Here is a 27,172-nt window from a genome sequence, read left to right as displayed (position 1 = left end):
TACATGTGCCCAAATTGTTCATGCGTAGTTGAAAAGGAATGGAACAAGTACGAGCAGAGAAATCAATTTTCTCCATTAGGTCGCTTCGTAAGCATTTAATAGTCTTGACCTTGGGGTTCTCATTTTGTTTCTAAGTCTTCCAATTCTAAACCATGGAGTTCTTAAGTGTTTTCCTGGAGAGCCTATTATTTTAAAACCTGGAATTTTCCAACTGATTCTGGAAGACAGTTTCTTGGAACTCCGCTAATCCATGTTCTGTGGTGCCCTCCACTCACAATGAGGACATCTTTTCTTCCATGCTTAATGAGGGAGAAGTGTTAAATAAGCTTTGGTGATCTCTGAGCCCCAGCAGGAGCTCAGAGGCCAGGTGGAAAGGACACGGCAGCGGCTACAGTTGCTTCTTTCCAACATAGCCAATGACTCTAGAGTTCAGATGGTGTGTGTTTATCCCCAATTTCCATGATCTTATCCCCAATTTCCATGATCACCTGAATTGAACAATCATGATCTTTAGTCTAAAATGAATGTGCTTTGAAAAAGATTATTTATGATCTCTCAGTTATGATTCTCAGTTATAAGTCAAGCCTTGAACTTTATGAGCAGATGGGGAAAATGATGCTGTAATGGAATATATAAATGACCAGATACCTTTATCTTTAAGATTCTAACCATTCTGCTGATCAACCAGGGGTATAAAATTCAAAGCGTAGAGAGTATGTGGAATGTTTTTCATTTAAAAGGTTTTCAGAAGCTGTTGATCTGGAAATAAGATTTGTATATTTCATACACAAATGATGTCCGCTTGTAGGAACTGAGCATCTTTGTATAACATAAAGTGTACATCATTTACATCCAGTTAGGTCTTTAACTGTCAACAACTGTGCACACTTACCTACAGTTGTGTCACTGTGCCAAGGTAATATATCTATGCCTAAAATGTTAAAGGTTGAAAATTCCAAAGTGGTGAAAATATGCTCGGGTCACATGGTCCATATGATGCCCAGACACACTAAAAAATTATTTTGGTATACGGGATATGTATATTTTGAAGTCATTGTTTGGCAGTAACATTTTATGGTACTACCAACTTTGATCTTTCACTAAAATATAACCCACAAGGTTGAAGATATTTTTAATCATTCCTGCTGAAGCCAATCAAAAATCTGCAGGATTAACACATAGATTTTAAATCAATTTTGGGTTATAAGACCAGTCTAGCTAACTTTATTGTTTTTGCAACCTCAAGAGATGAAATTGGATAGACACAAAAGTAACCTTTCACCTAACAGAGGTAGCAACCAGAAGGAACTAGTTAGTAATTTAGGCTGTAGTTGGTGGCTGCGTTTCCCCAAGCTGTCATCAAATATCATGTAACAATTTTGCTATTCTGGGAGATATAAACACTGAAAATCCCATTTTCTGGAAGATTGAAAGTGAGCCTAACCTGTTCAGATCTGTGTCCTGTTGTCTCACTAACATCTCCTGGTTATATTTTAATTTTCCATATGTGAACGGATAGGTGTAGTCAAGGAGAGTAGATTTGAACCTGAACAGCTTTATTGACCTCCTAGATGGTAAAATCGACGTTAAAATCTAGCCGAAGGGGCTTCCCTGATGGCGCAGTGGTTGAGAGTCCACCTGCCGACGCAGGGGACACGGGTTCGTGCCCCGGTCCGGGAAGATCCCACATGCCGCGGAGCGGCTGGGCCCGTGAGCCATGGCCACTGAGCCTGTGCGTCCAGAGCCTGTGCTCCGCAATGGGAGAGGCCCCAACAGTGAGAGGCCCACATACCGCAGGGGGGAAAAAAAATCTAACCGAAGGAAAACTTGAAATTGATTTCAGCAAGTATAAAAGGTGAAATTCTGTGCATCTTGCTCCCTTTTCCTTATGAGTCCTCTCCTTTTGCTTCTGTCAAGAAAGGAAAACTTAGAATCAGAAAGGACCGTACATACACGTGTGTTCTGTGTTGGTTTAAAATGTCCTTCTCAGGGCAAAAATTAGCCCATTTGGGAAGTAGCACAGACTTGATGAGCTAACTTCTCACATCCCGGGCCCGACTGCCCTGAGCCAAGTATACTGTGAACTGACAGGTGAAGTCTTCACACATCTTCCCTCTCCAGCTTCCCACACCCCCATGCCAGGGCTGTTCCCTCACACCACGTTGCTTCCTCCAGGCCCCCATTCCTTCCCACCGCCCCTTGGCCCAAATTGCACGCTTTGCTTTGGAATGCCCTGCCCTTTAGGCATCTCATTCATTAATGCCACAAAAATTTCTTGTGTGTTGACCACAGGGCTGGTCCCAGATCCTCCCTCATTACAACGGAGCTGTGCCCTTAACCTCCCGCACGCCCCCCATCTAGGAATGCTATGACAACAGACCCTGAATGCAGTGTTGCGGAGGCCGAGGGCATCCTTCTAGAAGACGTTAGATTAGAAGGTAGTAACTCTAGAATGCTTCTTAATCTCAGCATTTAACCAACCCGAAGGTGACTTTTATCCTGAGCTAGGATTATTGGCTGGGGTCATGTAAATGTGTTCTATGTGTCTCAGAAGATTACTGATGTCATTTTAGAAACTTTAACCCTTGCAATCCCATTCCATGCAGTCCTGAAAGGACCTCAGTTCTCTAAACAAGGATTTCACAAAGTGGAAACAGGTCACATTACTCATAAACCCCCAATACATGCCCTGCCCCAAGCAAGCCTTTTCAAGTAAGGCAGGTGACAAAAGCCCTGTGGTCACTTCCTGCCTCAGGGATTGCCAACTCGAATTCATAAGCTTTTCAATAGCTGACTAAAGCCAAAATGTATTTTATTTTAGAGTAACATTTAGAATCTCTGGAATACTACCAGGCAGGCAAATGAATTGAAACCTTAATTTCAAACAGAATCACAGCTCTGGATTCTGTATGGAACAGTTCACCTCATCTAGCGCCTTGTCATCATGACCTTAATAATGCCAGACTGTTCCAGGGGGAAGTATCAATGAAGATATCAACAGTTTCTTGTGAAGTGTTTTCCTATATCATCATACCATGAATTTCAAGTGGATCACTCCAGCTGAAACCAGGAGGACACCCTGGACTTAGCATTCCAGAATATGATGGAATATCTTGAATGTCTAGCATAAATCTCAAATGCTCCACCCTGAACTGGCCGTGATATATTTAAATTAAATTTTTGAAGCTCGTAAAAGGCTTAGAAAAAAGAAAGCTGACAGGGAAAATATTGTGACTGATTTTTTTTTTTTTTTTTTTTTAGTGTTTGATTTGTCAGACTTACTAGGAAAAAAGGCGATTCTGATTCAGGCTTTAAAATGTCACTTTTTAGGGCTTCCCTGGTGGCACAGTGGTTGAGAGTCCGCCTGCCGATTCAGGGGACACGGGTTCGTGCCCCGGTCTGGGAAGATCCCACATGCAGCGGAGCGGCTAGGCCCGTGAGCCATGGCCGCTGAGCCTGCACGTCCGGAGCCTGTGCTCCGCAACGGGAGAGGCCACAACAGTGAGAGGCCCGTGTACCGCAAAAAAAAAAAAAGTCACTTTTTAAATGGTGGCTTGCTGAGTGACCTCTCTAAGTCAGTGTAACATCACCTCGGAAAACACTAGCCTGTTGATTGGGGTGATAACTTCTTGGGGAAACACAGGGTAGATAGGAGGAGGGAAGTGACAGGGCTGAGAAGTGATAGGTCTGTCGTACTATATTAGGTACTATCTGATGAAGCAATGCAGAAAATTTTAAAAAGAAAATGTACGTGTATTTATATATAAAACTATTATATGGATTGTCACATACTCTGCTATAACTGCATACAAATATTTAACAACACATAGGTACCTTTAGATGTACATATCTTTATATATATAGCTATGAAAGACTGAAAGCAAATTATCAGGAATGTCCTGTCTCTCTTCTTCTTTAAACTGAATTCTGCTGAGATGATTCCAGACAAACGTCTAGTTTATTCCTGAAGATCTCCAGCAGATATAACATCCTCTTAGTATTTTTGAATGTGAACGTTGTCAGTCATTAAAGCTCCAGTGCTAAGGCACAGCCACTACAGTTTCACCATTTATCAACTGTATGACCTTAGCAAGTTTTTTCACCCTTCTAAGCCTCAGTTTCCTTATCTGTAAAATGGGGATAAAAGCGGTGCTTGCCTCATGGAGTTGTTGAGAGCATTGAATGGGGCATGTCAGGATCCTAGCCTCAATACTTGGCTAATAATGTTCAGAGGATTTTTGCTACTGCTTTTATGACTGGGAAGCAGGATGAAATGTCTGGATATTACATTAAATTTAATTTAATTTAATGATATTCAATTCATTTGACCAAATTAAGGATCCATTCATGACAAAAACTCTCAACAAAGTGAGTATAGAGGGAACGTACCTCAACGTAATAAAGGCCGTATATGACAAGCCCACAGCTAACATCCTACAAAACGGTGAAAAACTGAAAGCTTTTCCTCTAAGATCAGGAACAAGACAAGGATGTCCATTATATCTGGACACATGTAACCATGTGTCCCTGTCCCATGAAAGTCTCCATGAGAGATCCTACACCCCACCTTGGAAGAGCCGCCAAGTAACTGTATGCCATTCACTCCTCAAACTCCTGTTTTACTAGGTCTGTAGTTAGGGTCATGTGGGTGGCAGTGGGAACATTGTCTTCCATGGGTGTCACTCGTCATTAGGCATCTTGTTCTCTTTCTTTGTTCCAACTTGCCAAGCTGCTCTAGGTCACTAAAGAAATGAACCCGAATCAGAAGGAAACCAGCAAAGCCCTAGATGCAAGGCCCCAGAAGCACAGCAATTTACAGAATGCTGGACATTCAAACGCAGCTCTGGGCCTGCCTTCCAAATACCCTCATCTCCTGTTGATTAGAATACAATGGGTGAAGGTCTTGGGGTCATTACTTTGGTCATCCTGCTCTCCTTCTGCTTTAAATTATCCTGTTTCAGCACTGGCGGCTGCATAGCCGGGTGGCATCTTTTTAAGCGTTTCAGCAGTGCTGGGAGCAGCCTCCCCACTTTGGCGCAGTTGCCCTTCTTAAGGGGCACAGACTCCTGAGTGCTTTCTCCAGACGGATTGATGCCTGATGAGATGGGCAGCCCCGGACTTTCAACTGCCTGACACGCAGCGAGTCCTCCCAGTCGCAGAGACCTCCCACCAGCTGCCCTGTCTACACTTGCTCACCTCCCACATGCCCACTCTGGCCTTGACAGTGTGATCTGTACACAGGTGTCCAGGAGGCGGTGGTGATCTGCCTGAACAAACAGACACGGGAGCCCGCGGATGAGAACCTGTGCGTGACCAGCCAGCGGCCGCCCCAGCTCCTGAAATCCTGCAGTTTGGATCCCTGCCCAGCAAGGTAAGGGGCACACTGGCCGCTCTGCTGCCCAGGGGCATGTTCAGAACAGGGTACATCTGTCCATGGGCAAGACCAGAACGCTTATTGTTACCCAGTGGTTTGAAAACCAATTAGCATCAGTTCAAACTTTTAGTCAAATCCACTTGAATTTAATTGAAACCAGGGCTTTGGAATTCCAGCCCAGCGGTCATGCTCAGGGTCCAGAAGCTCATGTTCTGTGCGCTGAGGCAAAGCCCCGTGGTGTGGCTGGTATGTGCACAGGCCCCACTGCTGCTTTCTCCTGGAGGGAATGTGAACTGACCACAGGCTTTATGGTCTCTGCCACCTTTCAGCCTGTGCCCCGAGCCCTCCCACCCTGGTAACAGATTGGCTTGTGGATTGCAGGAACTGAAGGATCTGGGTGGTATAATTGACCCACCATGAAATCTGTATGCACACAGCATGCGGATTCATTATAGCATGATCGGGGGTGTGCGTCTGTCATTCCACATGCATAAAATCAATTAGAGCATTTCGTTGTTCAGCCCTGCCTGGGTCTCATTATTATCTAACCTTGAGTCTTAGTTCATCAATCCAATCACTGCTTCAGCCTACGCAACGTTATGGGGTTTTGAGAGACTTTCCTTCATATACGTGTTTGGAGCAAGTCTCTGTAGAAGCTAAACCATCTCATCTATGATTCTGGTTTCAAAGGGGAGACATTTAAGGAACCAAAGCCAGACTTTCAAGTCTGCTGATGGGCTGAAGAATGTTCCCGGATCATGTCCTACATACAGAGGGGGTTGCTATTTCTGAAGGATATTTCTTCTGTTTCTGCAAGGTATCATGTAAGAAGCAATGTGTTGCCTACAGGAATTAACGATAGTTTTCTGGCCAAGCTAATGCTGCTTGCCTTACTTCTCAGCCAACTAGATGCCTTTCTCGGGGACTTAGAGGATACAGACTGCAGGCCTCCTGGGATCATCTCAGGGCGCCATCCCACAGTGACACTCTCCTGCTCATCACCAGAGTTATTCTGTATATTGATCTGAAGGGCGGGCCTGGCTTCCCTCTTCAAATGCAGAAGTGACGAGGGCCACTAGTGCCATATTCTCCAAGGCAACCAGAAAATCAGTCAGCCACTGCTTGGAGCACTACCCCACCCATGGGAGTAATAGCCAGTAAAACAGAGTCAAGAGCTGGGCTAAGAAAAACCTAGATCCAGTGCATAGAATCCTGAGAAACCTCTTTTTCTATCCCTGTGCACATCTCTGTCCTGACCTCACTGTTTATCAGTGAGTCTAAGACCTTGCTGCATTGGCAAGGGATCCAAACCCCTCCATTTGACTTCAGTCTCCTTAATAGGAAGAAGCAGAAGGCATACAGCAGGGACAGCCTGCAAGGGCCTTGGCTAGCAGGTCAGGAAGCCCGGCCTCTCATCCTAGCTCGGCCACCCACCAGCTGTGTGGCACTGGGCAAGATGTCTGCCCCTTCTGTTTCCATATCTGCAAAATAAATTAGCTGCACGAGATAATCTGAGGTCACCACGTCCTGCTCCAGTAATCCCATAACTCTTCATGGCTCTGTAGGCAGGAGCATTAGACTGCTGTTACTGCTGCTTTGTGCTGATGATTGATACCATTTCTGTTCTGCTTATTTACCGTCACTTTAAAAACAAGCATGAGGGTCTTTCTAACCACATTCCAGTGGTGTAATGACATCCAAATGCTGTGATGAGCTGGGGCATGGCCGAGGAGTCAGTAGCTGGGACAAACTGCACATCTTCTGGGACTTAAAACCCCTAAACCCCTCCCTTCCTAGGGCAGCAGAGGGAATAGGACACAAGACATGACTTCCCACCCTCCAAGTACTGATTACGGTTAAATTAGATAAGCTTAATTTACAACCTTTTACAACCTTGTCTCCAGGACAAGGACTCTTTTGGACTTAACGTTATTGCATTTGCTCCAGGTCAACTCAGTGCTTTAATGTCCACCAACGAACCGTCAGACTGACAGGCTGGATATCTTACTGGGCGCAGGCATGGTTTTCTTGGGCCAACTATACATAGCTGAGTGTTTGTAGAATGATGCTGATTGAAACAACAAAGGGGGCCAAAGTGGCCTGATATGACTCACTCTCTTTACCTCCCATCCAAGAGCCAAAACAGAGTTTCATCTTAAAAATGAGAAGTGTATAGAGGTGCATCTCCTGTGGAATATTCCAGTCTGACATCGGGGAAAATCCCTCCTTTGGAATGTTGATGTCAGATGTGTATGAAAGAGAAAATGTATTAGTAGGGGCATGGCAGTGCGTCGTTTTCCCAAGCACCTTCTATTCATTTGGGACTAATTTAAATCTTTAATTCACAATTCTTATTGTTCGTGGATCAGTGTTCCCTGCACATTTACAGTGCCCCCTGTACTCCCTGATGGGCTGCCGGTTTCTGTATACTATCTTTTAGTTTCTTGGCTTGTGCTGATATCCATGTGTTCCAAAAAAAAAAAAAAAAAAAAAAAACCATAGCATTTTCTGTGGGATATACGGAAGTGATGTTCTGAGTCTTGGTCACTGGGCTTATGTCTCTAAGAGGTGGCACTGGTTAAGAGAAGTAGCTTTTCCAGGAAGTTATTTGTCTTACTGAACACCAAAGGAAGCTGCTTTTCTTCTTGTGTGTGATATCAGATCACACAGAGAATACCAAAGACGCGAGAGGGAACGTCCTATCTGGGCAATCTTTCTGAGATGAAACTCACCTTCTGATTTCCTCTGTGTGACTGACAGAGCTGGTATCAGAAGCACATGTCCAACTTTCACCAGGTTCAGGCAGATATATTCTCATGCCTGGCTGTTCACAGCAGGAAGGCCGTGTTCTCAAACAGGAGGTATTTTGATTGTACCAATTTGTGTGTGCACATGGACTGCTTGCATTTTTTAGGACACGTAAAAAAAAAAAGTAGTTGTCTATTGGAGAGGACTAGATTTTTTTAATGTAGATTTAATTTTTTATTGAAGTATAGTCAATTTACAATGTTATGTTAGTTTCAAGTGTATAGCAAAATGATTCAGTTTTATGTATATATATTATACACACACACACACACACACACATATACATATTCTTTTCCAGAGTCTTTTCCATTATAGGTTATCACAAGATTTGAGTATAGTTCCCTGTGCTATACAGTAGGTCCTTGTTGTTTATCTATTTTATATATAGTAGTGTGTATCTCTATTTTCTATATAGTAGTGTGTATATATTAATCCCAAACTCCCAATTTATCCCCGACCCCCCATTCCTCCTCTGGTATCCATAAGTTTGTCTTCTATGTCTGTGAGTCTATTTCTGTTCTGTAAATAAGTTTGTTTGTATCGCTTTTTAGATTCCACACACAGGTGATATCATATGATATTTGTTTTTGGCTGACTTGCTTCATTTAGTATGATAGTCTCTAGGTCCACCCATGTTGCTGCAAATAGCATCATTTCATTCTTTTATATGGCAAGTAACATTCCATTGTATATAGGTACCACATCTTCTTTATCCATTCATCTGTCAGTGGACATTTAGGTTGTTTCCATGTCTTGGCTATCATAAATAGTCCTGCTATGAACATTGGGGTGTATCTATCTTTTCGAATTAGAGTTTCCTCCAGATACATGCCCAGGAGTGGGATTGCTGGATCATATGGTAACTCTATGTTTAGTTTTTTAAGGAACCGCCAGACTGTTCTCCATACTGGCTGCACCAATTTACATTCCCACCAACAGTGTAGGAGGGTTCCCTTTTCTCCACACCCTCTCCAATATTTATTATTTGTAGACTTTATAATGGTGGCCACTCTGACCAGTGTGAGGTGGTACCTCACTGTAGTTTTGGTTTGCATTTTATAATGAGTGATATTGACCATCTTTTCATGTGCCTGTTGGCCATCTGTATGGAAGAGGACTAGATTTTAAAGTCCTTGCTGTCAGCTTTATGTCTTAATCCTCCTCTCTATCCACCTAGCACCTAGCGTACTGTCTGACACGAAGTAGGTGCTTATTAAGTGCTTATTGAATAAATGAGTATAAGGACTAGGGTCAAATTTTTTCCATGGCAATGCTTAGACCCTAATAAGTGTGCTCTCTCCCCTCCATCATTCTTATCCTGTCTCTCCCACCCAACAGATGGTGCTGAAAATGTTATTATTAGAGTCTCTTCTTTATGTTTAAGGCTTTACATATCAATTTAAAACATAAATAGCCTTAAGATAAATAACCCTTTATGTTAGCAGCCATGTATGGCAAAGTATCCTCGGAGTAAGAATATGAAGACAAGGGCTTCCCTGGTGGCGCAGTGGTTGAGAGTCCGCCTGCCAATGCAGGGTACACAGTTCGTGCCCCGGTCTGGGAAGATCCCACATGCCACGGAGCAACTAGGCCTGTGAGCCATGGCCGCTGAGCCTGCGCGTCTGGAGCCTGTGCTCCGCAACGGGAGAGGCCGCAACAGTGAGAGGGCCGCGTATCGCAAAAAAAAAAAAAAAAAAAAGAATATGAAGACAAGCTTTTATCAGAGGGGAGAGTGGACACCCAGGGAGGGGTTTGATTGTCGGGAGCATTGGAAGGTAGTACAGCGAGGCCAGGTATTAATCCCTTAACAACCTGGCCTACCATTGGCCAGAAGAAATTAGGACCATTTTTGCTTATGAGCTGACAATTGTGAGAATTTTGCATCCAAGTTGAGAGCAAAGAAGGTATCAGTACACGGAAGAAAAATTATTTTAGGTGCCTTTACCACCCTCTGAGTAATCTGTGTCTAGAAGCCCCCCAACCCTCCCCACCTTCACTGGTGGGTTAGATCCAAGTAAGGGAAGAAATATTCAAAAAGGAGCTAAGGTCAGTCGTTAGGAAAGTGGTCAGCCTCCTGTTCCTCATTTAAAAACTAAGCATTAGAGTTCTACAAGTGATACATGAATATTCTCATTCTTTGACACACAAGCACAGCAGAAGTCGTGAAGAAAGAAAGGCACATTCTCCCCTTTCACCACCACGCTCTACAGCTCCACACCCTTCTTCTCCTCACAGAAAATCACTGTTAATGGTTCGGTACTTTTCCAGACCTTTTTCCATACATTTGTATACATACATGAACATATACAAATGTATAAGATTTTCTTCCCTTTGTAAATGAGATCAGATTATGCATATTGTTTGGCAACTTGATTTTTCCCTTCATAACATGCGCTAAACATCTTCCCCATCCCTGAGTCCACCAAAATAAAAACCCGCAGGTAGGTTAAGACCTGTGTTCAAATCCTGCTCTGTCACATTTAGCTAGGTGACCTTCAAGAGTTCATACACCTTTTCGGATCCTCAGATTCTTCATCTCTAAAATAGGATCATAGTCGACACTTAGAAAAATTAATTCTCTTCTCCTTCCCCTTTCATTTTTGGTGAGAAATATTTTTAGTTTGTATTCAGGACTTAAATTTGATTCAATTTTCTCTTTTATTCAACTACGTCTTAATAATTAAGCTTTACTGACCATCTCCCTGGTTTATAATAGCTATGACATGAGCAGCCAAGGAAAGCCAGAAAGTGCTCCCTTAAAAGAAAAAAAAAAAGGAGTCTGACTGTTATTAATTATAAACATTTGATAGCTCGGCCAGCGTGTGTTGAAAAGATTTGGTAAACGTACGTGGAGGAGGGGAAAGAACTACGCAATGAAAGCCAGATGGCTGAAAATGAAGGAAATTCCAGGCAATTTCTGCAGCTTTGTTCTAACATACTTTTTAAACTAAACTTTTATTTCTCTGCAACAGAGAACAGCTGAGTGGTGCAGAATAGATAAACAGTGAAGGGGGGGAAAGAAGCCCATAATTCCAGGAATAGTACTTGGTTTCTGTCCCCCACCCCAATCCCATTCCCTTTTCTCCAACCTAGGGTGGTTCCTAGGACCAGCAAGAACTATAAAAGAAGTTCGAGGATCCCAACTGAAATGCGAAAGTTAAGGAAAAACGTCTTAAAGATCACAGAGCCTCCGCTTTAAAAGCAAACTGCAGAATGCCTATTTTATTGTACACTAACAAAATCCATGCGGACTAGCAGCAAATGATTTCCAATTCCTAATTTTCTTTTATATTAGCCTAAAATGGCCACAGCAGAAGGTGTTGCCCTTTTACACAACCATGTTTTAATTTACTTGATGGAGCTTTCAAAGCTTTACAGGAACCGACCCCTTTGACAACTTGTCTTAAGGGTTACTGTTTCAACATGCTCTCTAAATATTGGTTTATCTTTTGCTGGGTTCCCAAAGTTTCCATATGCTGCCTTTTGGCTCTGTCCATGCTAACTTTTAAGTGCTCAAAGCAAAAGCACACCAAAGCTCACTGACGTCCACAGAAATTGAGTCCAGATTTGGAGGCCATGTTCAGACGTCCTTAGAAATCTAATACTACTACTATTGTCATCCTCTTTGGTAAATCCAGATGCATAATTATACTGTGTCTCTCTTTTCTTCCACTGATGGACAGAAGAACCTGCCAAGACCTGTTCCTTAACAGCTGGGCCTGATTGGCTCAGTGGCAGCCTCTGCTATTTCTCTACCCAGGAATGTGCTGGCCTAGTGATCAGAATTGTCCCCAGCAGCATTTTGACATCAACAAGGGTAAACATCACATGTATGCTTGCCTTGGGGCTTACATCTTCATTTCTCCTAATGAGAGCCCTCTCCATGGTTACACATCACCTGTTATATCAACCACAGACCTCTGTGAAATGAGCTTTGCTGGTATTAGAAGTTACAGGCATAGATTTAGCTGTCGCATGAATCTGGGGTAAAAATCAAGGGATTGGATCTACCTTCTCATCATGTCACTTGATGAGGGAAGCTTTCCTTGTTTCTTAACATCGATGTGGTTGGACAGCCTTTTAGACCGCATAATTCTGCCTGGACCCTGGCAAAGTCATTATACAAACCACTGACTGAAATTAACCTTCTGCACAACAAAAAATATGGCAGAAAGTGTTTTACATCTCAATTCAGTAAAACATAAAAATGCACTGGGCATCTTTATGCACAGCAGTCTGCTTGTATTTGGTCCTCAGAAATGACTAGAAGACAAAACCTGTTCTAACGGAGTTACCAGTTGTAGGAGGAAGATTTCAAAACAGTAACTTCTGTGAGTGAGGCAAGCACAAGGTTCTGGGGGAGTGTGAGGCTGAGGGGAAGGCTTCCTGGTGGAGGTGATGCCTGTGCTGAATCATAACACATAAGCAGGAGTGACCCAGGTGAAGAAGGGAGAGAAGAGAAGTTACAGGCAGAAAGAAAAACATGGACACAAAGGAAAGGACAAGAAATGGAAGCTAGTGTTAGAGGGGGGGCAGGGGCCAGCTCCAGGATAGCCCAGTACGCTAAGTTAAGTTGTTTGGACTTTACGTCCTATAGGCAACGGAGAGCCATTAAGGGGGAGTTAAACAGGGGAGTGGAACAGTCAGATTTGCTTGGAGAAAGATGACTCTGGCTGCTCATCCAACAGAGCTAAAGTAGTAACAGTGGCTAGCTTTTATTGTCTTATAGGCATCTGCTCTTTTTCTCATGCAGTGTCTCAAATAAGTAGTGTGCTCTGTGTATTCTACACCATTCTATTTTCAGTGAAGTTAATAAAGACCTCTCGTCCTAGGTATGTTAGCATTTTGTATGCCTCCGCATTCAACCCAGTATGATGTGGACTCAGCCCATCCACCTGGCAGGAGGATAGAGCTCCAAGGAAGGGTATCACAAAGGAAGGAATGAGAGGTGCAGCTCGATGATCCCTGAGGCCCTTCCCGTTCTGACATTTTGTGGTTCCTTGAAGGTTATGATAATTATCCACAGAACTGAAGCTTTTCAAGAAAGAAAGAAAAGGTGAATTATATTAGGAAAATACCTTGAGTCAAATTTAAGTCCCCAAGACAAAGCACCTCTATAAGTCACAAAACAGGAACTGGCTTTGACTATAAATTAAGAAGCCGTGAGAAGTCTACAGGGGACAAGACTTATATTTCCACAAGAAAAGTGTAGGTGAGAGCATTCAGTCAGCAAGGATGGTGAAACACTGAAATGATGAACATTTTTAGAATCCCTTCATGTTGTTTGTCCATATGTAAAAGGATACAAAATGTTCTTCATCCCTGGATTTAGAATTTTACAGTGCTCTTTACTGTAATGCCTTATAACTACAACTTGTCTTCATTCAACCTCCATTGAACAAATATTTATTGAACGACTACTTTGTGCCGGGCATTGTGCTGGGGATACAGGGGTGAACAAGTCCACCTTGTTCCCTGAAACAAGTAAAGTCAGAGTTTGGGGAATGGTCCTGGAGAAGCCATTACATTTTTTTAATCTTGGGTACTACCCTCCTAAGTATAGTTATTAAACTAAACAACCTCCTGCATTCTTCACTGCTTTAAGAGCTGACATATCTGTACCAGTCATCAGTCCCATTGCTCATAAGCACCATGGGGATGGAAATATCACCACCAGATAGCTTTCTGCTATGGGTATGGTGATGAAACATTGGAGTTTTACAGTTCACAAACCTTCTAGCTTACAAATCTATCAGCAGAAGTAGAGTGGAGACTCCCAAAGTAAATCTTGTCTACTATTTTTTTTTTTTTTGCCTTTCCCTATAATCCAGTGTTTCTAACGTACTGAAGTAACGATTTAAAGGCAAGCAATGATTCAGCCAAAGCTTTGAAATGAGAATTATTGCTGCCTAAGTGTACCCGATACCTTCTTTGGAAATTTTGAAAGAAGGCCTCACGCAATTTGAGATGAAGAGATTTTCTATGACCTCAGAGTTAGAAATCTGCTCTGCTGCTGTGTTTCTTAAACTTGGAAAACAAAGAAGTAGGGAAAGGACTGGAGAAAGAGATAGAGACAAAGAGATGTTTAGGCAACATAAAAATGAGGGAGTGCAAAAGAGAATGCTCTGATTTGAGCTCAGTAACCTGGGGGGGGAATACTGTTCAGAAACAGTTCATCGTTCTGGAAATATTATTCCCTTCATGGCGCCAGTCCAAGGTCAGGAAGTTCTTGGGTTATCTGCCACACTTACAGAAAGATCTGTTACAAAGCAGAGTCCAGCTAACTACTGGACTTTTTCCTGTGGTGAATCAGTGTTCTTCCTTTATTCTTGTCTTTGCCATTTCTTTTTTTTCCTTCATCTTTGTGCCTAATTATCTCTACCAGGAATGCAAGGAATTTTGTTTGGTGTTTGTGTTAGTGACACAAAAAGGCCTAGAGTGATTGTCACTGGATTAACACAGCTTCCAGACCCACCAGATGCTCACTGCTTTTTCATGGGGCTCCTAGGGTATTTTTTTTTTTTTGAAGTTTGAAAGTATTCTGTTTTAAAAATATTTATTGGAGCATAGTTGATTTACCATGTTGTGTTAGTTTCAGGTGTACAGCAGAGTGAATCAGTTACACATATACACATATCCACACTTTTTTTAGATTCTTTTCCCATATAGGCCATTATAGCGTATTGAGCGGGGCTTCTAGTTTTACTGGTGGAGTGACTATCCAAGGGACCTAGACAGACACAAACACAGGCGATTGGCTCTACATTAGAACCGTGAAAGGTGGTACATTCTCTGTCACATACTGCTGTCGACTCTGGTTCCCAAGTGGATAGACACAGCCGCCTTTCCGGCTGGCCAGAGGTCGCTATTCATGTCTTTCAAAGAGCCACAAAGGACCCTCCCCCCAGGTTGCATAGAACTTGACACTTTTTCCACTATTAGCAATGGTGATAAACACCAAAGCCATGGTTTGCTTTGATGGTGTGCCTCTGGTAGTTCATTATCATCTTAGCATGATTTTTTTTTAATCAGACACCATATTTTTCCTAAGAGGAATCTTGGCAATACTTGGGGTGACTTCAGGATAAGAACCAAAGGAGACTTGGCATTGCCAGAGCTAAATATGCCCCACTGGGAATCGGGAGAAGGCCCGGAATTAGGGAGAAATTGTGGGTCGTGAGGTCAGATAGATCTTGGCTCCTTTACTTGCTTTGTGGCATTGGATTGGCTCCTTTAACCTCTCTAAGACTCAGTTGTCCTCAACTGTAAAACAGATATAATTGTCTGAACCAGGGGGAGGAGGGGTTGTGAGGATGGTCACATTCAAAAAACACTCAGCCAGTTCCTACCTCATAGAGCAGATGCTCAAAAATATAAGCGTTTGCCATCCCTGTTAGTTCCCTATTCAGGACAACATATGATATAAAAAGACCTTCATGTTTATTTCACAGTCATTGCAGTTTATTCCTTCATTTTCTTAACCAGCTAGTGTGGGAGCCGAGTAATGGGGAGGGCGTGGATAGAACTGAGCTTCACGGCAGCTTTCTGTACAGCCTTTGCCCCATCTCTTGGGCAGTTCTAGAACAGAAAGCAGAGCAGCTGGTGCTCGTGGGTTCCATCACGCCTGCAGAAGGTAGCAGTTGTTGGGATATTCGATTTTATTTTAACACCTAATCCAATAAGGTGTGTTTTGTAAAAACAGGAATGAACTAATGAAGTGGGAGCAGAGGGGTCAGAGTCCAAATATTCCTAAAAAGTTAATATCCTGTGTGACATGATTGAAGGAAATAAGGCCCGTGGGCAAGTGAGACATGAGTCCTGGAAATGAGCAGCTGTGTCCTGATGGTTGGAAAAGCCTGTGAGAGGTCAGGGAGAAATCAGAAAGCTTACATAAATAGTGTGATTCCTACCCAGTTGTCTCCTCAAATACTTGTGGGAGAGAGAAGGAAAGAAAAGATGAAGTAAAATCCAGCCCAGGATACAGACAAGTTAAGGGCCTCTTGCCCCTACATCCTCACACATCTTCATGGGCCATCTCTGAGCAAGGTAGGGTTTCCCTAATAGCTTCCATTTATTGGGGGTTTACAGTATGCCGGGCACTGTGTTCATCTCTTCCCATACATTATTTTGTTTAATCTTCCCCACAGCTTTATGAGGATTTACTATTCCTGTCCTAACTTTACAGCTGAGGAAACTGGGTCTTTAGAGGGATCGTATAACTAGCCAGCGGCAGGTTCATATTTGGAACAAAGTATGTTTAATTCCAAAGTTGTTACTAAAGAGCTTATGCTTCACTCTTTGCCTCTGTTCATGATGTTTGCACATCTTCCATTCCTCCCTCATCATCTCCCTCCATTTCTCCATCCCTCTCTCCATCTAATCCCTCCATCCCTTCCTCCCTCCTTCCACCCATCCCTTTATCCACCCATCCCCTATCCTATTCTAGGCACTATGCTCTACGTATGGGAATTACCACAGTGAAAAGAACCAGTCCTCCTAACCCCATAGTCGTTTATAGCCTAGTGAAGATAACAAAGGTAAATTTACAGGCTCTTCTTTCTTTATCTTCAGCAGTTAGCTTTCATCTCATACCTCAATTGCCAAAGGTAGAACTAGACTCTTGGTAAAAGCTAATTCTTAAGGGATAGTGAAAAATTCTCTTGAACATACACATCTCAGGGCAAAACCAAATATAGAGGAAATAAATGAACCATGCTAAAAGAAAAATCAAATAAACCTAAAGTGGATTTCTTAAAATCCAGCACTGAGTCATTAGGTAAAGCACTCAGTTCCTAAGAAAACATTTTTATAAAGAAATACTAAGTCCTCCAGAGAGATGCAGCCTGGGCTTATGAATCTGGAAGACATTGGTGGCTACCTTGGAGCTTTGCATCTTTGCTCTGCCACTGCTAACAACCACTGGCTTAGTTTATGCTTAGCTGATGGCCTGTGTGTGTTGTAAATTACCAACACCATTACTCTCTTACACACACACACACACACACACACACACTTCTCTTTCCGCAGGGTCCCCCATGCGACCCTGGCTCCCTACCTCCTTTTCCGTGCCACTCTCTTCTCTGAGAACCTCTTTCCTAGTACCTCTTCCTTCTCTGCCCCAGAGACTTAATCCTAATCACCTTGCCCTCTTACTATCCAAATTCCCAGATGACCTTTCTCTACCACTTGTGCCAGGACCCCAATTCTTTCAGCTTTTTCTCCCTGCCCGTACCCCGGCCACCAATTCATTCAGTTCCGCTCAACTTAACAGTTAGGAAAACAGAACTACCTAAGCTAATTCACACTAAGGTATGAGTGACTGATCCCCATGCCTTCATTCTAGCCTTAAGAGCACGGGCTTGGGAATCGTACAGATCTGGGATTTTACTCGCTCACTGGCCTTGAGTAGATGGTTTAACTTTTCAGAGCTTCAGATCCTCTGTCTTTAACTCTTGGATAATTGTTGTGCGGATATGTATGTTGAGTGCTTGATATAGCACCTAGCACACATGAAGCACTCAGTGAATAGTAATAGGTATTGGCTGTGTCATTTGTGTGTGTTTTCGTAAATATATATCTCTGTAAGAAGTTGTGCCTGGGTTGGAGGATGTGGGTGGATTTGTATGTGCTTTAAGGAACTGGGGCTCTCAACATTTTTCCTTAAGGAAGGAGAGAGAAACTCTGTTACAAAGGGAAGGGGCTGTCCAGTCTAAGCCAAGAATACCTGGCCCTTGACTATATCTCATTCAATAAGCTCTAGCCCCCAGGGAGAGGGAGCATTTTCTGCTGGTTAAGGGAAAATCCAGCTCAATTCAGCACACATTTATTAAATTCTTGCTGTGTTGCAGGCCCTGAAGAAACAAACAAGTCTGGGACATAGACCTTGGGGCCAGGCACTAACAGCTAATTGGGAGGTCAGTACACAAATAGATCATGACAATGCACAATCACAATGGCCATAGCAGAGATGTGGATGACTGTCTTCTGGGAACACTGAGATGAGTCACCTAATCCAAATCAGGGAGGGTGACCCAGAGAAGGTGATCACTGAGCTCAGTGAGTCTCTTGTTCTTATAGATGTCAAAGTATTTTTTCCTAAAATTCTAATCAAACATATTATTGATATACTACTTAGATAGTGCCCCTAAAGTCCCAATCCAGGTTTTTCAGAAGCCCTTGGGACAGCTTTGTGTCCTGCTTTCTGTCACCTGTCAGTCTTCCAGATGAGCCTAAAAGTGCTTGATTCCCCTGTATTACAAGAGCATTTCTGGTTGCTCTCAATTAATTAACAGGAAGCTGACATATTTATGTCCCATAATGATGTAATGCAATAACCACTCTACCAACTGTTTAAAATAGGTCAGGTTATTTACTACCAGCTTTGTTGGATCTCTGTCCCTGTGAGTGACACAAGAACTTGAAACTCGATCATTTATCTGTAACTTCCCTGTCCTCTCCAAGGTACCGTGCTGCCCTCAGAGAGTTCTGATGGCTCAAGAGATGCAAAACAGGGACCGAGAACGTAGGGCAATGTATTTGTGTTGCATCTTCAGGCAATGGTAGAAAACTCTGAAAAACAGAAGGATCACTAATATCTCCTCCATCTCCTTCAGCTGCAAACTCAGGGTCAAGAGCTCTCAGATTACACAGTTTTGCAAAGTTCTCCGAGTTCTGTGTAACTTGGAGTTATGTAAATACAAGACACTGAATTGTTACTCTCTCTTTATTTCATCTTTTAAGCCACCTCTTCATCTCTTGCCCTGTGAGATACTCCAGGGGGTTGGTTTTCAGGGCTCCACTATCTAATCAGTCCTCCAGATACTTGCTTATTGTGCAGATGTCATTGCAAGATTGGCTTAGCACACAGAAACAGCAACATCACAGGGAAATCTCAGTTTGGGAACTGACACACAAGCTGTTTTGAGGTTTAAGGAGTAAACAGAAAGGATATGTATGCCCTGGCCTTGGCAAAACCCCACATGCCAGACACGGGTTCCTCCTTTTTTCAACTCAAGTGTATGTGGGAGGACTCTGTAGATTGCTGAATACATCCGGGATGCTCTTTGAGAAATTGAGTTAAAGTTCTCAATAATAGAAAATGAAGCTTATGCATCACTGACGCATTTACTGGGAAATTTCACGGCATTAACAAAACCTCTGTGGGTGGTCTATGGCCCATCCCACCCCCACCTCCACTCCCACCCAAGGACCACACTTCAACTGCCTCAACTCCTTCTGCAGATGAGCAAGCTGGCAAAAATCAAAGACTGCAATGCCCAGAGCTTGTACAATTTTAGCTCCATCAAGCTATGGAAAATCACAGAAGGAAACTGTTATAAGCAAGGTATTTATTGATGTAAAATCCACCACAACTAGACAGATACCATTTATCAATGCTCTTTTTGTGAGGAAAGTGATGCCAGAATTATGGTGTGGGAGAGAAGCTGATAACGGAGCCAGATCTTCCTCACAAGACTCTCCCCACTGTCAAGCTCGATTTTGTGGCTTTTCCTTTTTGGCACTCATGGTAGGCTGTTTGTTTGCAACCGGGGGCAGACGGTAAGATAAGAGTTTGGGGGCCAGGAAAGCTTCCATTTTTCTCCTACGTTACCTGCTAGTCTCTTCCACGGGCCTTCTGAAGGCCCATCCCAGGCACACCTAGAAACACCTTCTGTGAAAATAGGCACTGTCACACACTTCATCTTTCATTTAATGGAGGTTGACGATATAACTGACCCATGGTGGAGTGAAGTGAAACCACCTGTGCGCTGGATTGACCTCCCCTTGATCTAGAAAAAAAAAGTGCTGTTTTCCAGCTCACCCCTGCATGCTTAACTTCTCCAGGAGGGTTGCTGGGCAGAACAGGGTTGGCATGATGTGGACTACTTTTCACCACACACGGTCTTGCTGCAGCTGCATATTTAGGTCTAGAAAGTGGGCCCATGGATTGTATTCCTTTCTCTTGACACACAGAAAGGTAGTGCGTTGAAATCTTACATGCTTGGTCATGACATCTTGCTGCATCTTTTCATCCTCCGATGTGTAAAATTCCCTGTCCATTGTCTCTCTGAGCATAGGCAAACTCTAAATGTCAGCCTATACCAACATTTATGCCAGTCCCATAATTGTTTCATTGTTTGCTATTTATTGCATTTGGGAGCCCCAAATCCTCCTCTCTGGACAGACCAGTGTCTGAAATGGATGGGTTTTCTGAACATCAAATGCACCCATTTGTTCATAAAGAACTCTCTCTTCCTGAAAAGCCAGTTTAAACAGTGAAGCACAGGGTGGGTTTCCAGTCCAAATTCCTGTGCCCAGGTCCATGGCAGATAATGCTGATGGACCAAGAGACTTTACTGTGAGTGCATCGTCCTCAAGAATCATTGGGAATCCTTGTTTGTTGTAGACAGTTTTGCCAACCAGTTACTGGAAGCTGGATTCTTTCGCTTCCAGGGACTGAGGCATCATGGTCACATGAAGAGCTTGGTGGCCATCAAATTCTCATCACTTCCCAGTCGGCTGTATCAGTAGTTTCAGTACCAAAAGATGGCAGGGCTTCATTCTTTACACTCTAAAACGCCAGAAAGTGGTGAGGAGTTTGGCTGACAGACTTGTCTAGAATCTAACAATTTGACAAATGAGTCTCCCTCAGTGACTGGGGTTGTAGAATCCCAGAATGTAATATTCCTTCATCTTATCTGCGAAGGAAGACAGGTCGAAGGTGACTTGCCCAAGTAGCCATGGCTAGCAGAGCTCAAACTAAAAGCCTGAAAAGTAATGCTTCCCAACTTCGAGCTCAGTGTTTATCGTAAACAGGTGGACTCCAGATACTCGTATAGGGAGTCAGAACGCAGGATCTAGAGCCAGACTTCCTAAGTTCAAATCCTGATTCTGCTACTTAGCAGTTATGTGTACTTGAGTGAGTCACTCAACCCCTGTCTGTCCTTGGTTCCTTGTCCGTAAGGTAAGGATGAAATAATACCTACCTCAATGGGGTTCTGAGCACATTAATGAGTGAATGTATGTAAGGCACTTGTTAGAGGGCTTGGTTATAGGCCCTGTATAAGAGTTTTCCAGTGCTAAAACTGCACTAAGAGGTGGAATCAGGTGACAGTGTAGCGGACCCAGATGGTCGAAGGTGGCCATAACGTACTCTTTACTAGGATAAGAAAGGATTTACTCACCAAACTATGAAAGAACTTTTTATTCTTTCTCTCTACCTTATGCACACTATAGAAATGAATTGAGTAGTTTATGTACAGCTAAGAAGATACCAGTTACCTCAGATAGAAATCTTTGATCCTCTCTAAAGATAGCATATCGATCCATGAGAAAAGTATTCCTCACTCTTTGAGAGTGAAGAGTAGAGGGTATGGAGTCAAGTGGGACATGAAAGGAAAAGAGAGAAAATTCATAGAACATGAGGGTTTTTCTAGTAATTTATGAATGAATGATGGTCCAGAATTAGGAACTCAGTTGACCTCCACGTGGCATGGGATAGAAATCCTCTCCACAATTTTTTGGAAGTCATATGGATTCCACTGTTCTTACTCAGAATTTAGTTACCAGGTTGCCCCCACTGTTTCCATTTTTTTAACTAGAAAAATATACAATGTGTTCTGAGGATCAGAGGGCAGCTAGAAAGTTTTCTGTGGCCTGGGGAACGTTGAGCTGCATGAAACCAAGCTGTTACTTATTGTGAGTGTGGGATAAAGCAAGCACAAGTGAATACCAAAATAGTTGCTGTGATTCAGGTATAGTAATAGCAGTCATTTCAAGGAACCACAAATAGGCCAAAAAAGAAAGAATCCTGAAGACCCATTCTTCCTATTGGCCTCTCTTGTGCAAGAGAAATAACATTATAACAACAGTGACAACAGTAATAATGATGACAGCTACCATGTGGTATTTTGCTCCCAGCACCTTTGCAAGGTAGAAAGTAAGAACAGAGTCAAAACTCTCGAGACCACTTAGGATTGAATCCTGGATCTCTACTGACTAGCTGTGTGACCTTGGTCACATTACTTCATTAACCTATATATAAAAGGACATAATCATAGTCCATCTATCTTAGGTTGCCATGAGGATTAATGAGTAAGTACATGTGAAGTTCTTATACAGTACCTTGTACATAACAAGCATCCAGTAACTACTGGAAGCTATTATCACAGTTGCTGTCCCATTTTACATATAAAGAAATTGACATTCAAAGTGGGCAACTTGCCCAAAGTTAGAAAGCACAGGTGGAAGTAGATTCCATCCCTGATTTGTTGGAATCCAAAGTTCTGGGTCAGTCTGACCCTCTGACATCCTACACACGTCTCCTGCTTGATGAACACCGCTCAGGGATTCAGGGCAATTCATCAGCACCATTCAGATGCAAGCGTGCTTAAACATAGCGTTCCAGCGATAAAAGTGCTAGCAATAAATGAGCATCATGGATAATTGAGAACAAATGAGGGATTTAATAAGCTAAAATAAATCCTAATATGAGGGTTTAAATTTAGTCAGACTTCAGTCTGATAATAATCCTGAGATAACAAAACATCAAAGAGTAAAACGTACATTCTACTTGAAGAGATCTTTGAACCTCACTTGAAAAATAACTTTAGGTCATTTTCATGTGGTCAAATATGAAAACATTGTGCACGGCCTTCCTCTTTCTCCTCAAGAAGACACCCCTCAGGGCTAGAGAGTACATGGGCTGCTGCTCTCTGCGTCCTGTGGGTACAACATCTGTGTGAATAGAAACATTCTTGGTTGGCAAAGAGCAGGTGCTGCCTATAGCAGTGTGTGTGTGCGTGGGTGTGTGTGTGTGTCCCAGCACTGATGCAATTCATCACACCCAGCATCCATAGTTAGCTGCTTCCTCTCCTGACTCCTCACGTATCAAACCCTGGAGACTGAGACAGAGACATCTCTCCAGGGGAAATGGCTCTATCTTTTGTTTTCCTCTGCTAAACCAGGATTGAAATGAATTTCTGGTCTGATTAAACATGGCGGAGGGCCTGCTTAAAGCCCCATGTCACCCTGTGCCATGGGCCTGTTGGGATTCTCACCAAAGCCCGGTACCCCTTGGGATGGACAGAAAGGGATCGTGCTGGGCATCCAGCTGTCAGCTGATGGGACGTGTGCTACCCAGCACTGTCCTCGGGGCTGTGGGTTTGAACTGTAGTAAGCTTAAGTCATCTTGGTCATTGGGGGTTTGGCTGCCCACAGCACCTCTGTTTTCCAGGCTCCCTTACCCACCATAATGACATCGAGGAAAACAGAGGGGAGTGAGAACCAGAATTTTCCAAGTATTTACTAGGCTTTCTACTCAATATTCTTTCCAGCCCTGAGCATGGAAATAGATAAACTGGAATTCCCCAAATGCAACTTAACAACTCACTCTGCCTGGAATACTTTCTCTTTACTTCTGCCTTTGCTGGCCACCTCTTATTCACCCTTCAAGACTCAGCCCAGGCATCACTGACTCCAGGAAGCCTTCCATGACTATCACTTCCCTTTTGACTCCCAGTCTGTATTTTTGTGCTTCCCTACACCTCATGCTTACCTGTCTCATAGACTAAATTGTGAGCCCCATGGGAATAGGGTCTGTCTTTCTCTCCTTTACCATTCTGTCCCTTCATGTAGAGCCTGGCCACATAACGGGCTCAATGAACACTAGTTGAATGAATAAATAAATGAATAGCACTTATTACAGTATCTTGTAGTTGTCTCCTAAAGCCCTTAAGGTCAAGAATTTTTTTTTAAAATCTCTGCATCCCCATCATTCAGCATAACACTTGGTTTTTATCCAATGAATGCATGGCTATAGGCACACATATGTATATGAATGGCCAAATACATGGGTGGAAGAAAAAATTTAGTCTACAAGACTGTGAAAGCCATTATGATGAAAGGAAAGAGGAGGCAGAATCTTGCAGGAGATTATATCAATAGAAGCAGATCTGTGGATCCTGACATAAAGGACTGAACTTCCCAGGCATTTCACTTGGAGAGAAAGCCCATGAATATAAATGTCCAGAAAGGTTTCCATTTACAACATAAATAAATGGATTAAAAACTTCTCAAGAGAACTAACTTGAGGGAGTGTATTGGTTTGCTAGGGCTACCATAATGAAGTACCATAAACTGGGTGTCTTAGAACAGCAGATATTTATTCTCTCACAGTTCTGGAGGCTAAAAGTCTTAAATCATCTGAGCAGGGCCATGCTGTCTCTGAAATCTGTAGGGGAAGGATCCTTCCTTGCCTCTTCCTAGTTTCAGCTGGTTTTTCAACAATCTTTGGTGTTCGTTGGCTTGTAGATGCCTCTCTCTAACCCTCCATCTTCCCGTGATCACTTTCCCTGTCTGTCTCCTTTTTCTAAAGACACCAGTCATAATGGATTAGGACCCACCCTAATGACCTCATTTTAACTTGATTATCTCTAAAAAGACCCTATTTCCAAATATGGTCATATTCTGAGGTGCTGGGAGTTCGGACTTCAGCATATCTTTTGGGGAGGACATTATCAACCCATAACAGGAAGAAACTCTTAGGCTTGTAGGGTTTAAGTGAGAAATGCCCCCTGCAAATCAACAAAGAGATAGCAATCTTTATGGCCTGATTTGATGGATGCCAAACAATGCTCTGAACTCCAAAATACTTGATCCTAAATCTTAAAAGCCTTATATTCTACTTGGGATGATAACTAGAGAAAAACATTTAGGCAAAGAGAATTATGTCAATTAAGATACTCTAGCCTTGGCTTGGAACAGCTACATGGTCAGTGTTATAGAATCTAAACAAGGGCCAAATGACAGTAAATCTATTAGGATTGTAAAGAGGATGCAGTTGATAGGAGCTAGGATGGCGAGGGAGACCCTCCCCGAGGAAGGACTTGAGTCAGACCTGGAGCTGGGAATATGGAGAGCATTCCAGGAAGGAAAGGTTGGAAGCACATTCACAGATGTGAAAAAAAAATGGTGTGTTGGGAAGCCAGCAAACGGTTAAGCCTGGAGAAGCTCATCTCTGTTTGGGGGATTTAATTCTGGAAGAGGAAGGGAGTTCGTTTAGTGCTAGACCTTCAGTGTGAGGATGCTCATCGATTAAGATCAAAAAGAAAACTGGAATAATAACCACAAGAGGGTGTTAGAGGGAGAAAAAGAAAAATGCCAGGTGACACTTGTGTTTGTGATTGAAGCAGTTCCTTCTGTGATCTTGACCACAAGCAGGACAACCCTGTGATGGTTTTTTTTTGGGGGGGGGGCGGGGGGAGTCAAGTTTTATTTGGGGCAAAATGAGGACTATAGCCTGGGAGACAGCATTTCAGATAGCTCTGAGAAACTGCTCCAAAGAAGTAGGGGGGAAGGTCAGTATATATGTGATTTTTGTGAAGGGGGAGTACATACAATCAAGCACATATTTTTTTTGCAGAAGTTTTCTGCTAGTCTCGAGGAGCAGTCATCACCATGAAGGATTTTAGTGCTTTTCTAGATATGCGGAGATAACAAGAATTGGGCTCATAAAATCAGCTCCTGAAAGTATCTAACTATCTGAAGACCTGTCCTGCCAGTTTTTCCCAGCCTGTGACTATTTTTAATAGGAAATTTCCACCTAGAATTCTAAGCAAGCCAACTGAACTCTAAAGGGCACAAGTGATTTGGCAGATCATCTACCCTCCTAACCTGTGTCTCAGGAATCCTGTCTGAATCATAATAGCCAGCAGAAATTCTATCTCATTTTAATGTACTATCACCCAGAAGACAGGGCGATCAGAGAATAGGAGGGAGAACTTAGAAGTTTTAATTGAATCAAACTGCCTGTAGGTAAGCAGACACGTGGTGTTTCTTGGACAACCAGATGCCATAGAGAAGTGTTGGAGGGTGTGGGAGAGAAGGCTGGAGATGCTCTGTACCACTGGGCCTAGTTTCCAGGCCCTTCTGCTGTTTGACATGCTCTATGAAGGAAGTAGGCTTAAAGCAAATGGCATGCTTGTAATGAGAGAGTAAATGTATATCTTGCTGCAAGCGCTCCTTTTTTCAAGAGCTATTCATTAATCTCTTTTTTAAAAAAGCAAAAAAACCACCAAGGAGTTATTTGCAATGTTGGCAACCTTGATTTTTTTTTTTTTTTAAAGAAACTATTTAGAAGGTGAGACCAGCTGGCATGGCTGAAGTTGTCACTTCCACCAGACTGTTCTTCAGTAGATATAAGTGCTTTGCCACCTCAGGTGTTTGGTAATCTTGATTATAAGCATTTTTATAGAGGCAAAACCTTGTACCAAGCAGGCTGACTTCCAAGAGAAGCGTGGCTCTATCTCCTGTGTCCTGAGCCACGCAAGCTCCTCTTTTATAGAGAGCCCCGATTCTCTCGATGCTGTTTATCCTATATGCTTTTGGTTGATTTTTGGCCCTCAAATATATTTGTACTGTCTATTTGTCTAACATTTCCTTTGATCTTTTATTTTACCTAGGCCCCTTTAAGCAGCTTTCTAAAGCACAGAGCTTGTAGCAGATCCATCTGCTGTGGAGTGTAACGATTTTTCTAAACTTGTCTATTCTTCCTCTCGGACCCTTCATGATTCCATCCTCCACCCTTAGTGACTTAGCAGGGTAGAAGGAGGTACCTGACTTCCCTTCCCAACTTTGGGGAAATCACTGGTTTCTCTGAGCCCCAGCTTGCTGATCTGTAAGATGGAGGTAGTGATGCTGGCTTTGCTTTACTTCTGAGTTAGGTGGATCAAGTGAGATAATGTTGATGGACAGACTTTGTGATTTGCAATCAGTCATGTAAATGCAAGTGGTATGAGCACCACACTGCCTGCCTTCTGAAATTCTGCAGTGTCCATGCTTCAGCCAAATAGTTTAGCAATTAGCTCATTCCTCTTATCTAACATTGTTTGCTGTGTCTCCTGGGTGTTTGTCAGTTCTCCCCATCTTTGCTGAAAGCATGTTGAAGGTAGCGAGCACATTCCCCACTTCTGTATCTGCCACAGGGCTTAT

The 27,172-nt window shown here is 42.9% G+C and overlaps 1 protein-coding gene across 3 annotated transcripts in view; it reads left to right on the top strand.

Annotated features, from left to right (window-relative positions):
* Positions 1-27,172, top strand: part of ADAMTSL1 (ADAMTS like 1) — a 472,971-nt gene that overhangs the window by 239,643 nt on the left and 206,156 nt on the right. For all 3 annotated transcript variants that reach the window (XM_081238316.1, XM_081238315.1, XM_081238317.1), the window contains one exon: positions 5,242-5,371. In XM_081238316.1, the coding sequence (XP_081094442.1) occupies positions 5,242-5,371 (130 nt within the window). The remainder of the gene's footprint in view (positions 1-5,241; positions 5,372-27,172) is intronic.

Source organism: Mesoplodon bidens (genome assembly GCF_964165515.1).
Source record: "Mesoplodon bidens genome assembly, chromosome: 6".
Taxonomy (NCBI): Eukaryota; Metazoa; Chordata; class Mammalia; order Artiodactyla; family Ziphiidae; genus Mesoplodon; species Mesoplodon bidens.
This window is presented reverse-complemented; position numbering and strand designations above follow the sequence as displayed.